This window comes from Gracilinanus agilis, chromosome 2, assembly GCF_016433145.1.
Source record: "Gracilinanus agilis isolate LMUSP501 chromosome 2, AgileGrace, whole genome shotgun sequence".
In the NCBI taxonomy this organism is placed as follows: domain Eukaryota; kingdom Metazoa; phylum Chordata; class Mammalia; order Didelphimorphia; family Didelphidae; genus Gracilinanus; species Gracilinanus agilis.
Window position 1 is genome coordinate 624,236,851 of NC_058131.1, and position 13,894 is coordinate 624,250,744.

General features: G+C 41.4%; 1 protein-coding gene across 12 annotated transcripts in view; it reads left to right on the forward strand.

The window, feature by feature from the left end:
• Positions 1-12,803: 12,803 nt before the first annotated feature.
• TCF7L2 (transcription factor 7 like 2) overlaps positions 12,804-13,894 on the forward strand; it is a 249,546-nt gene continuing 248,455 nt past the window's right edge. For 4 of the 12 annotated variants that reach the window (XM_044665579.1, XM_044665580.1, XM_044665581.1 and 1 more), the window contains exons 1-2: positions 12,804-13,270; positions 13,525-13,591. In XM_044665579.1, coding sequence (XP_044521514.1) covers positions 13,082-13,270; positions 13,525-13,591 — 256 coding nt within the window. In that variant the 5' untranslated portion in view covers positions 12,804-13,081. The remainder of the gene's footprint in view (positions 13,271-13,524; positions 13,592-13,894) is intronic. The other 8 variants (XM_044665585.1, XM_044665584.1, XM_044665587.1 and 5 more) reach the window with 5 other exon arrangements.

A 13,894-nucleotide genomic window follows, 5' to 3' on the forward strand; every position in this document is an offset into this window, starting at 1 on the left:
AAGTTAAGGGTTAAAAAAAATTCAACAGAACTTTGGCATATTATTGACTTCCTATTGCTTAGGAGCTTTGTGATATGGCTACCTTGCTAATTGGGTTCAGTAAAACAATGCTATTGCTTTTTGAATGAGGTCTTCAAGGTGAGTATCCATTTACAAGGTTACTAATGAGATTATAGAAACCATAATAAGACTGTCTAGAACAGTGATCTAATGAACTGGAAAGTTACAGTGGAGAAGAAGGGGAATAAACATTTATTCAGCACCTACCTGCTATGTGCTGGGCACTGAGCTAAGCACTTTACAAATATTATCTTATTGATTCTCACAGCAGCCCTGTAACCTGGATGTTATTATTATTCCCATTTTACAGTTGAGGAGATTGAAGCAGACAAAGGCTAAATGGTTTGCTCAGAGTCATACGACTCTTAAATGTCTACATTTTAAACTCACGTCTTCCAAACTCTAGGTCTAGCGCTGTATTCACTGTTCCACCTAACTGCTTTAGGTGAAGGAGTCAGGAGAATGATCCTGACAGCTAAAGGGTTAGGAGGGATAATTATTATACACCTCTCAAGGAATCCTTTGCTTAATTGGATTGGTGGTAGATTTGAAGGTAGTGAATGGATAAATTTTAGGTTGAACTCATGTTTGCATTATTTTGTTCTTTGGGTAATGGGAAGAATGTTCATATTACTCTTAATATGAAGTTTTCTCTTTTCCCATGACTTGGAGAGAAGGGATTAGGACATGAGTAAGTGATGGAGTTAGACCATCTAATTGGATGCAGGTGAAGTACTGAGATCCAAATAAAAATCTAGCCTGCTATCTGCTTCCTTTTAATTTCTGGGCTCAGCTATCTACAAATATGCCAAGGACAGATACACTGATGGATCAGCTCAATGGGTACATCTAAGGGGCTGCTATTATCGTTTTTTGTGTGTGATTCTTTTTAAAATTAAGTTTAATTAATTAATTAGTTTTGAATATTTTTCCATGGTTACATGATTCATGTAACCTCTCCCTCCTCTCTTCCTCCCCACTCCTCCTCCCACCCCCCCCTCCTGTAGCCAATGAGCAATTCCACTGGGTTTTACATGTGTCATTGATCAAGACCTATTTCCATATTATTCATGTTTGCACTAGGGTGATCATTTAGAATCTATATCTCCAATCATAACCCTATGTGATCAAGCAGTTGTTTTTCTTCTGTGTTTCTACTCCCACAGTTCTTTCTCTGGATGTGGATAGTATTCTTTCTCATAAGTCCCTCAGAATGGTCCTGGATCATTGCATGGCTGCTAGAAGAGAAGTCCATCACATTCAATTGTGCCATGATGTATCCATCTCTGTGTATAAGGTTCTCCTGGTTCTGCTCCTTTCTCTCTGCATCAGTTCCTGGAGGTCATTCCAGGTCACATGGAATTCCTCCAGTTCATTATTCCTTTGAGCACAATAGTATTCCATCATCAACAGATATCACAATTTGTTCAGCCATTCCCCAATTGAAGGGCATCCCCTCATTTTCCAGTTTTTTGCCACCACAAAAAGTGTGGTTATAAATATTTTCGAACAAGTCTTTTCCTTTATTATCTCTTTTGGGGTATAAACCCTGCAGTGGTGTGGCTGGATCAAAGGACAGGCAGGCTTTAAAGCCCTTTGGGCATAGTTTCAGATTGCCTTCCAGAATGTTTGGATCAATTCACAATTCCACCAGCAATGCATTAACGTCCCAATTTTGCCCCCTCCAACATTTAGTACTTTCCTTTGCTGTCATATTAGCCAATCTGCCAGGTGTCAGGTGGTACCTCAGAGTTGTTTTGATTTGCGTTTCTCTAATTATAAGAGATTTAGAACACTTTCAAATGTGCTTATTGATAGTTTTGATTTCTTTATCTGAAAATTGCCTATTCATGTTCCTTGTCCACTTATCAATTGGGGAATGGCTTGATTTTTTTGTACAATTGATTTAGCTCCTTATAAATTTGAGTAATTAGACCTTTGTCAGAGGTTTTTATTATAAAGATTTTTTCCCCCAATTTGTTGCTTCCCTTCTAATTTTGGTTGCATTGATTTTGTTTGTACAAAACCTTTTTAATTTAATGTAATCAAAATTATTCATTTTATATTTTGTAATATTCTCTATCTCTTTCTTGGTCTTAAAATCTTTTCTTTCCCATAAATCTGACAGGTGTGCTATTCTATGTTCACCTAATTTACTTATAGTTTCCTTCTTTATATTTATCATTCACCCATTCTGAATTGATCTTGGTGTAGGGTGTGAGATGCTGATCTAAACCTAATCTTTCTTATACCGGTTTCCAATTTTCCCAGCAGTTTTTGTCAAATAGTGGGTTTTTGTCCCAAAAGCTGGGATCTTTGTATTTATCATACACTATCTTGCTGAAATGCTATTATCATTGTTGATATTATTTTTAAACTCTCAGGTGAAGTCCCCCGACTGATTGCATTTTCTATGTCCCAGCAGACTGAAAATACATGAATTACCTAGATAAAGTGCCTAGACCTGGTTAGATTATCTGTAGCTATTCTTAATTGGGCAAGGGTTTGGTGATACCAGGATTCACAGAGATTTAGATAGGTAGATTCAATAAATTTATAAACAATTTAGATTATTTTGGGTAGATTACTTTTATGTACTTCTTTTTCTTTACTTTCATATTATACTTAATATTAAGACTGTCTACTGGGTCTAAGGGTTCTAAATCTATGCATATTGGATACTTCTTGAGGGCGGGAACTATCTCTTGCCTCTTTTTGTATTCTTAGTACTTAGCACCATGCCTGGCGCATAGTAGGTACTTAATAATTGTTTACTGAATGAATGTCTAAGTCCTGATGTCAACCTATGACAGGAGTGCTAACACGTGTAGCCATTTTCAATGACATTAGACCACACTAATAGGCAGGTTAGTTATAGAATTCCTTCCCCCCTCACTTATTTTAGTTCAGGACACCCCACACAAGTTAAATAATATCAAGACCAACAAAAGAAACTGATTGACAGATGAACAAAGAAGTCACTAAGCAGGTAAGTTAAATAATTAGTTTTTGGTTTATTAAGTATAGTTATATATTACAATTATACATTTCTGTTATTTAAACTATAAATATTGCAAAATTATGGTTTTTTCTCAAAGTGACACATCATCTGTGTTATGCTCGGTTTTTTGGTGAATTTTGACACACCAAGCTCAAAAGGTTGCCCATCTCTATTCTAAAGTATCCCTCGGTTCTAGATCCAGGCCTGAGGTCAGGGCCAGGAGAGTGGGGAAGTTGGCCTTCTAATAAGAATGGGGATATACTCCTTTTTCTCATGCTATCCAGCTTGTGAATCCTTGATCCTGGTACTCCAGAGACAAATTATTTAAAGCTTAGATTTTGGCTACAGTCTAGGTCTCCCCAAAGGGGAAGTACAAAAATGCTCAAGATACAATTAAGTCAGGCATGGCACAGACCTTTATTTCCTTTGTATATGCACAAAAGAATTGATAAGACACAAAAGAGATTGACCCCAGATTGAGAGAACAACTTAAAATAGGATCTTAACTTTTAACTATTATCCTATTTTCTGAGGAGGCCCGATGCCTCATTGAAACATAAAGCAGTTTCAGGCATTGTGGAATAGCCATGGTTACATTTCACCTGGGTTCTGCACTGCCCAACCATCTCTTGGAAAATGGAAAGGAAACATGAAGAGATAGTTGCAAGCCCAGTCCCAAACTCATTTAGTTGACTCCGTATTCCAGTGAAATATTCCAGCTGAAAATTTTCTTCACTGGCTCCTCTTTGTCCTCACTGGAAGTATTACCATCTACATGGGAGAACTGAAGCAAGACAGCAAGCAAGCTAGAAGCTATTTTTCCTTATAATTAACAAAGAACTTTCTCTGCCTGCTATTGCCACCAAAGTAGGGGGAGGAGAAGCCCAAAAGATCACTTCGAGTTTTCTTGGTCCTCCCAAAAGAACAAATGATATTGGCCTCAAATCACCATTTGGCCAGAAATAGCCAGAAATTTCATCATCCCCGAAGCTTCCGGTAGCAACGTATGGATCTAGTCAGAAGCAGTTAAGGAATATTTGCTTATGGTCTGTACTATGTATGTAATGTATATATGAATGAACTCTTCCCAGTGGCTGAGCCACTGAAGAAATGCAGTTGGACAAGATATCCTATTGGCAGGAGAAATAAAGGAAGAGGGACTTGATACCTGCATGGATTAACTTGGAAGCAGAAGAGCCCGTTGCCCCAGGGTCTTCCAGTTTAAGTGGCCTCCAAACTCCTTTTTGAGTGTGTGGGGGTGAAGAGGGAGTGGTTGGAATGCTGCATTCCCTCTCTAGGTTCCCATTCAATTTGCCCCCTTCCCCCAACTTCCTCCTCTCCCTCCTCCCCTGGCTCCCTAGTCTAGTCTTCCGGTGGGTGTGGAGCCCTCTGCTTTGTACCTTCTCCCGTTTATCTTGCCCAGCTTGGCCTTCAGTTAAAGGGGCTGAGGGAGAGAATGGGGAGCCCCCCCGCTCCCCCAAGGCAGAGAGGAGAGGGGAGACTTGGGACAAGGCTGAGGGAAAGAATGCAAATCATGAAACCACGACCCTAAAGGAGAGAAATGCTGGGAAACAACACATGATCCATGGGAAAAGCCTGTTGCCATGCCTCATCTTATTGCCTGTATCCGCTCTGGACAGCCAGGTGGCACAACCCCTGCCAAACTGCTTTTACCCTGGAATTTCTATTTCCGGATCTCAAAGTGTGAGCGAGGGAATGTGTCCTAGAAATCGATTCTAAGGGTTCCTGGAACTGCTATTTCCCCAGACGTTTTCCAGTGCAGGTGGAATAGTATTACTTCCCATGCAGGAATCAAAGTCTCTTTTCCCTCCCAACTGCTCCCCTGCTCCTCCCTCCCCAACCCTCCTGGTGAAGGCACCTTCCCTAAACACTCGTCCTTGCTCCTGCTCTGGCATCTCAGGGTTTGCTTGGAGATCCTACTCCAGTTGCCATGATTATGGCTTGGCCTCCATGGCTTAGCTTTTGGGCATTTCCAAAGTGCCTCAAGGAAAAAGACTCACAGAGATTGGAATCAGGTCAAATTCACTCCTCTGGACTCAGTCCACCATATTGTTCCAGGGCCCAAACCATTCTTAGTCTACCCCCCAAAGAAAAAATCAGTACACATGGATGCTATGGAAGCAGGGGTTTAGGGGAAAAGCAATTATCAGGATTATTATTATTATTATTATTATTATTATTATTTCCAATAAAAGTCAGTACACATGGATGCTATGGAAGCAGGGGTTTAGGGGAAAAGCAATTCTCAGGACTATTATTATTAACATTATTGCTAACTAATATATAGCATTTTAAAGTTTATAAGGTGTTTTACAGATACAATCTCATTTAAGCCTCACAACTGAGGTAGTACTACAAGTCCTATTATCTTCAATTTACAAAAAGTGAAACTAAAGATCAGAGAGGTTAAGGTACTCGCTCAAGGTTCCACAGCTATAAGGGTCAGCATCTGTGGATGTGTCAGAACGTTACATTTTAAGAACAAGGATGTGGGACTTTCAGTTATTTTTAAATTATAGAGCAAAACCAGGGCAGTGCCAAGGACCTCATCTTCTCTTATTGAGACAAATGTAGTTTCTGTTCTGTGCTCTGGTAGCTATGGATGCTGGCAGGTTTAGGGCTGCACCTCACTCTCCCAGGGGGATTCCCTCCTCTCCCTCCTCTCCCTCCTCTCTTTCTTGCTGACTGTCTGGTGGGGAGTAGAAGGGGCTGGGGAACAAGGAATCCTAGGGTTATTCTGACTGCTCCTGAACTTGGGTATGAGCAGATCCACTTGCAAAGTCAATAAGAAGAGAGCCCAAGAGAATCTCAGGCAGGCAGGAGCTTCAGAGCATCCTTGCTTTGTGGCTTAGACTTTTGGGGATGTACACCATTCTGAGGCAAGGCAAAAGCTCCGCGAGCAGCCCAGCACGGAGGTACAAAAACCACTCATTTCTCAATGTGAAAGAATCACTGGTATAGGCATCTGTACTTCCTGTGGGGTTTTGGGTCATTACTACCTCGCAGTCTCAGCATCCCCGGAACCTTTAAGAAATAACTATTAATTCCCTTCTGCTCTGTGTATTTACAGTGTGCCCTCAGGCTATAAAGAAACCAGATTTGCTGAGGATGACAATCAACTCAGAGCCTCTCCACCATTGCTAGAGGCTGTTGTCTACACCAGACTCCAAACTCACTTCTGGGCCCCTGAACACCTTTGTTCCCTTTTACCATTCAGGTGAGGATTTCATTAAGAAGCATGAAGAACAGTCCATCTATACTAGTGGAATGTGAAAAATCAGTTGGGATTTCGAAGGGGTGGGGGTGCCATTCTAACTCAACCCCAAGTGACTTGCATAAACACTGGCATTACCACCCTAAGCAGAAACCCAGCCTCAAAGCTGCAGTTACTCTTCCTCCAGAGAAATCCCTGCTAGCCTATTTACAGCCTTTAAATAGAAGATTTTCCTCCCATCCTTCTCCTTACCTGATCAAGCAATTGTGGATTAGTCCATAGCCTGGTCACAACGTGACTTGGGCCACAATGGAGCACAATGTGTGCTCCCTAAATTTCTCCTGTTCCCTAGAGTCTATGATCTGAGACCTCATCTGCCCCAACAGCTCAAGGCCAGCTGACCTCTCCCTGACTTCAACATAGGGTGAAAGATGATAGATTTTAGAACCAAAAAGACCTTTGAAGGTGATCTGGTCTAAAACTAAAATTTTGGAGATGAGAAAATTGAGGCTCAGAGGTTAAGTACTTGCCCAAGGTCATACAGGTAGTAAGTGACAAAGTCTGGATTTGAATTCTAAGCCTTTGACTCCAATGTCAGAACTTTTCCCATTGGACCAAGATACCCAGCTCCAGGTGCCAACCTTGATTTAATTTGACTTGATTTTTTGAGGCTGAAAGAAATCAAGTATCTACAATGATGGACCTTGGGAATAAGGGTATCCTATAATTTAGGAATGGGGCTATGTTGATAAAGAGTAACTTCAACAAAAACCTTGGGCATTTTAATATGTTAAATCTAAATACAATGATGAATTCCAAGTCTCTCTTTAAATTTCTCTTGCTGCCCCACTTATCACCCTTTTTCTCTGCCTTCCCCCCCCCTCTCTCAGAAACATTTAGACCTCCCCCATGGCAAGGGCCATCAGGAAGCCTGTGGATGCTATAGCGAGGGTGCACAAATAATTCAGAATAAAGCAGCCCAATTCGTGTAGACTGGCATTAGGATAAGTATATCTTAAGAAAGTTCTTATTCAGACTTGGCTTCAGGCAATAAAACGTCATAGACGTATAACTGTAGCAAGTGAAATTTCTAGGGAGCAAATTAGGCTGAAAACATCTTCTAGAGACAGCTAGAAAGGAATCACACACCACCCGAAAATAAGGAAAGTTATGCAGTAAATGTTTCATTTATTGGCCTTCTTCCATTACTATTAGGGTTAAAAGACATCTTGTCAATAAGAAAGGTATATTTATGGAGGGCTGATGTATTTCAGAAAGCGGCTTCTTGTCATATATGCCTATAGCGGTAGCTATCAGCTTATGAAGGCAGGTGATGAAACTGTACAAATGCATACATCTACCCATTAACCCTTGGATCATTAAGCATCATTGTCACTTCATTATCAGGACCTTTTATTAGCTTAAGCAAGGTGATCAAGCCAGGCACATCCAGGAAGTACCAGAACAGAATTGCGTTTCCTTAGGGTTTAGAGGAGTAGGTGGATGTCTTTCCAATTCCCTAGGAGCTAGTGAAGTGCACAACCTGGGATCAGAGAAGGGGGGGTCCTCTTTGCTACCACCCTCACCTCCAACTGGAAATGGAAAGGATTAAAGGATCATCGGGTGCCCATCTGGGCATCCCAGTGTCCTGCCCTGGGCTGAGAGGATACTCTTATTCTAAGACCAATCACAAGGAAAATGAAGGCAAAAAGGAGCTCTCAGAATGGAACAATAACTTTGGATTTTAAAGATTTCTCTTTTTTCTAGCTTCCTTATCTTTATGGATTCTCTTGCTATAGTCCCAGTTTTGCTCAGTCAGTGAATACACATTTATTAAGCACCTACTATGTACCAGACATTGCACTATACTCATTGAGGTAAAAAAAAAAAATCCCAGTTACAGTTCAATTTATAGTTGGGTTCTTTAAAGGAAAGTTATACTCACACATATGTGTATATATATGCACACACAGAAACATATATGTAAATATATGCGTGTATGTATGTATTTATTGAGTGGAACTGGATAGATTTTTAATGATTAGCAGAGTTGAATATGGTTGTCCACATGTATTTCTAGTGTCTGGTGGATGAATGTAATATAGTGTTGTTTTAAAAATAATCAATTGAGGGGGAAACTAGATGGCTCAGTGGCCTGAGATCCATGCCCAGAGAAGGGAGGTTTTGGGTTCGAATATGGACTCAGATACTTTCTAGCTGTGTGACTCTAAGCAAGTCACTTAACCCCTATTGCCCAGCCTTTTCCTCTCTTCTGCCTTGGAGCCAATACATAGTATTTACTCTAAGATGGAAGGTAAGGGTTTGAAAAATAAAATAAAAAACCAATTGAGCTTTCACTGCAGTTCAACTTGTTCTGGCATGCTTTAAGATGTCTTAGTATAGTTGTGATATTCTCTGAGAACATGGCAGGCGTGAATTGAATTGAACTGACAACCAATTGACTTCTATAGACCACGATTCTAGACAAGACCGACTTCATTGTAGGTGAGCTACTGGTGTCATTTTAGGGTCCTTAAAGGCCTCCTCCTCTAGCTGTTGGATGATTTTTGTTGTTATTATTGTTTTAACAGAAACAAAGCCTTTCCTTCATTTATTCAAGATCAAGATAGAAATGTTGGCATCCCTGTGAGAGGGAATACAGGGTCTGAAATTTAGGCTAAAGTGTAAAGGTTCCCTATCTTATCTGTTTCTAAGTTCAGATTCTGCTAAGGGGAGGTCAGAAGGGAGGAGAGACCACTCAGACTTTGAGCCCTTGAAGGGTCTGTGGGAAAGGTGGGAAAGGACTTCAGATGTGAAAGGAAGTCCTTTAACTACTTTGAAATTTTGCCTGGGTCCTGGCTACAGCTATTCCCTTCTATCATTTGAGGAAAATGCCCCCAAAGCAGGCTGCCTCATAAGCCACTGGGACCAGTGAATTTGAGGAAGCACTACTCTGTTCTCATGGGACATTTGGCTTGGTCCTACAAGACAGATTTCTATGGAAAAGACAATTTGTCCCATTGGTGGGACAGCTGAGACAGACCATGATAGTCGCCTTTGCAAGTGTGAAGAACTCTTGACTATCTACACAATGCCACTAGTTCTGAAGACCAGAATTTATCAGTGCCTCTAGAAGGATAGCCTCAAGATCTGGCCCCATACCATCCTGCTATTTAAAACCTAAAACCAAACTCATAAATCCCATGTTCATATACTGGTAAGCCTGACTTTTTTTTTTATTATTATTATATAACTTTGGCTCTCATAGTTGTAAACAAACAAAAAATGACTTTATCAAGGCATCAATGAGGATCCTCTAGCTCACAGGCATTATTGATGCTTCAAGAGCTCTCCTGTCATTTCTAAGCATTTTATGGTATTCAATTTTTTTTAAAACCCTTGTACTTCGGTGTATTGTCTCATAGGTGGAAGATTGGTAAAGGTGGACAATGGGGGTCAAGTGACTTGCCCAGGGTCACACAGCTGGGAAGTGGCTGAGGCCGGGTTTGAACCTAGGACCTCCTGTCTCTAGGCCTGACTCTCAATCCACTGAGCTACCCAGCTGCCCTGGTATTCAATTTTTTAAAATAAATGTGGCACATGTGCTAATATGGAAAAACTTAATTGCTTAATTAAGTAATAGTTTTAAAGATGGCAAGGTGCAAAAAAAATCCCTTTTGAAAAAGAAAAAGTAAGAGCAAACCCAAATGCACAGTTATTAACTGATGATTGCAGAATTGCTATGGAATTTGGCAAAAATGCTTGCCAGGATTTAAGAATACTGATATCTTTGAAAAGCTGAATTCTGTGCCATTTGGCCAGCTTCTATTAAAATAGGCAGGACTATAAAGGAAATAAGAAAACTTGTTTTCTGACTTAATTCAGAGCAGGGCGAAAGAAAATGGAAAGAGAAAATAAACCCAGAAGACAAATAAATTACCCTAAAATTAAGTTACTACAAAAATGTTGCTCTGCAGGTAAACATCTTTTAAAATAGAGCCTTGGGGAAGTAGGCAGTGTGCATACAAAGCACACCAAGGCTATATAGGTGACAATTAGAAAGTATACATAGCTATAGTCTTTCCACCAAAAGTCTACAACCAAAAGCAACTTAGTCAAAAGGCCCAAAGAAAAAGAACTGGCAAATCCATTTGTACGTGGATTTAACAGTGAAGTATTTCATTCTTCATGTTTTTACTTGGTGTCTTGAAATAATCCCCTTTCTGTCTCCATCCTCGCACTTAGACATTGTTCACAGCCTTATTTATTTATGAAGTCTGAAGGTTAGTCCCTACCTGCTGAGACTAATTAGCCCTGTTCTTTGTATCCTATGCAATCCTGTCTGATTAAATGTACACATTTGTTTTACTTCTTTTTATGCCTCCTTTCACTCTTTCTGCTTTTCTGATTAATATTAAAGTTGTTAAGTTGCAGTGGTTCCCTCCCCCCACCCCTCTCACTCCCATTTTTATTTTGCCTGCATCTTTCCCTTTCGTGTGCAAATGTGATGGTGAAAATTTCCAGGGCTTGAGAATTTATGTTAGCCTTGTCAGTCTTTGCATTATGATTTTCAGTCCTCTACTTTTAGAGAACATAACCTCTAAGACAGTTTTGCTGAAGCCTCCAAATTCCCTAAATATTACATGATAAATTGTCTTTCTTTGGCAAACCCTGGGTGCTGAATATGGCCCTCTCTATAAAGCAGCAGGTTAGATTTCTTGGAGAATGTTTGGATTATTTAGTGCAGCATGACTTTCTTTTCCCAACACTCTTTCTATTAGGCAATAGGCTAATTCCTATTGAATTTACTGCCTGACCCCTTTTGTCCTCTTTGCAGTTAAACTTTCCAATTGACTCTTCCATTGTTATAAGTGGGCATTTGGTGGAAGATCAATGTGTTTGCCCCATCTCCACTGTATGTAGGGGCCATATGCCTGTTCACCATTTACATTTTTTTTTTCTCCCTATTTTGCCAAGAAAATGCTTACCTCTTGCCTCCCGCCTTAAAAACAATAACATCTTCAAATCTCAACTTCCCAAATCCCTATTTTAAGACTACGTAGTTGTTTTAGTTTGCTGCTTTCTCTCTACAATCGTTGACCTATATTTGATCACTTGCTTGCATCCTTTAGTGATTTAATTCAAGACCCCCTAGGAGAGAGGTTGCAGTCCCTCAGGGTCCCAAGGCATGTAACTTTCAGTTTTATTTTTCTCTAGGGGAGCTCACACCCAAACTTTTCACCTCCAGAGTCAGGAAGGACTTTGGATCCCACACTACCAACCACTCCCACTAATATGGTAATTTCAAATGTTTTCCATCTAGCTACTTAAACACAATACACAGTTACAAGATATAGGCACTTAAAACACTTATTTTCTTTTTTCTCCGAACTTAAACCTCAGAAGTGTTTGGTGATTGATTTTTAAAAAGCGATCTTTGTAAATGTGTCTGCATGGGACAGTTTACAATTGGGAAACGTGTGAATATTATCACACCCCTTACACATACTTCTTTTTAAAGAAAAAAAAATCTTGTTTTGGTTAAATCTTTTTTTTTTTTTTAAATAATCTAGACCGCCAAGATACTGAAATAAAAACATTTTCCAGGAACTCTTGTTTTCTCTACGTAGGCTCAAAAGTTAAGTACTATTCCCCCCCCCCCCCACACACACTTTTGCACACTGCTGATTTGCTCCACCTAAAGGTTAGTGCATCCACTGCGGGGAGCAACCATCAAATATTTTCCTTTCCCTAAATTCCGCTCCCCGCCTTCCTCCCCCCCCTTCCGCGCAGTTTTTCCTTCCTAACTCAATTCTAAAGTGCACTTTTGTTTGGACCCTCCCCCACCCCCCATGTGGGGTCTTCTAGGCCCTACCCAGGCTCCCACTCCTAACTCAATTGCCGGCCCCCCTTTCCCCTCCTCTCCTAATTTGCATAGTCTTCCTAAAACCATTCCTTTCCCCCTGTACACTTACACATACTCTCGGCCTCTCACACTCATTCCTCGTCCGTCTTTCCCTCTCCCTCCCTCTCTCTTCCTTCTCCCTCCCTCTTTCTCTTTCTCCTTCTTCCAGTTCCCCTATCTCTCTCTCTCTCTCCTTCCCTCCCTCTTTCCCTCCCTCCCTCTCTCCCTCCCTCTCGGTTGCCAGAAAGGATCATTGTTAGTTTCTCTAGCTCTTTTCCCCCTCCCAGCGCTGTTTATTTATGCACACGTAACCCGGCTTGGCCCCGCCCCCTCCTGCATCTCATTAAGGGGCTAGTGTGTTTCTCTCTCCCTGTCAATAATCTAGGCTCCCAGACTTCTCCGTTTCTCCGGATTTCGATCCCCCTTTTTCTATCTGTCAATCAGCGCCGCCTTTGAACTGAAAAGCTCTCAGTCTAACTTCAACTCACTCAAATCCGAGCGGCACGAGCTCCTTCTATATCTACGGCTCCCCCCCCACCCCCCTTTGCTCTTTAAATCTGACTTCTTGTTGTTGTTGGTGTGTTTTTTTACCCCCTTTTTTATTTATTATTTTTTTTGCACATTGATCGGATCCTTGGGAGAGAGAGAAAAAAGGAACCCAAACTCACGCGTGCAGAAGGAGAAGAGATTTCCCCCCCCTCCCCTCCCCTCCTCCCTCTTTTCCCCTCCCCAGGAGAAAAAGACCCCAAATCAAAAACTTCACCTTGGACTCTTCTTTTTCTTGCAAATTTTTTTCGCAAAACTTTTTTTTTTGGTAATTTTCCCCCCGTTTTTCCCCCTTTTATTTTTCTTCCAAAATTGCTGCTGGTGGGTGAAAAAAATGCCGCAGCTGAACGGCGGTGGAGGAGATGACCTAGGCGCCAACGATGAGCTGATCTCCTTCAAAGACGAAGGGGAGCAGGAGGAAAAAATCTCGGAGAACTCCTCGGCCGAGAGGGATTTAGCTGATGTCAAATCGTCCCTAGTCAATGAATCAGAAACGAATCAAAACAGCTCCTCAGATTCCGAGGTAAGGCGAACCCCTCGGGCTGGTGGGGTTTAATCTATTTCTTTGGCTTGGCAAATGTTAAAAAAAATGGATTGGGGGTGGGTAGGGAAGTTTGTATCGCTCTGGTTGCTATGTTTGTGGGTTTCTTCCATTGCAAAAACTTGTAACACTTTTTTTTTCTCCCTTTTTAATACCCCCCCCCATTTGTTGTTCTCTCCCCCTGTACTCTCCGTTCTATTATTCCTCGCCCTCCCCACCACCAACCCATTCGAAAGGCGGAAAGACGGCCCCCGCCTCGATCCGAAAGTTTCAGAGATAAATCCAGAGAAAGTTTAGAAGAAGGTGAGTAACCCCCAAATCAGTGAAATCACCCCCACAGCAATCTCTTCCCTTCCCCTTTCCCTCCTCCTCCCTCCCCCCACGAATCCCCCCTTCTTGAACCCAAGTCCTGTTTTGCAGAACTCGCTGGCTGCCGTGATCCAGCTGTGCGCTGGTCCAGCTGTGTAGCCGTGCAACTTTGGGACACTTTCTAAAAAGTTTTCTCTCTTTTTTTTTTCTGTTCTCCCTGTTCTCTTTCTCTCGCTCCCCCGCCATGTTAGCCGCGAAGAGGCAAGATGGAGGGTTGTTTAAGGGGCCACCGTACCC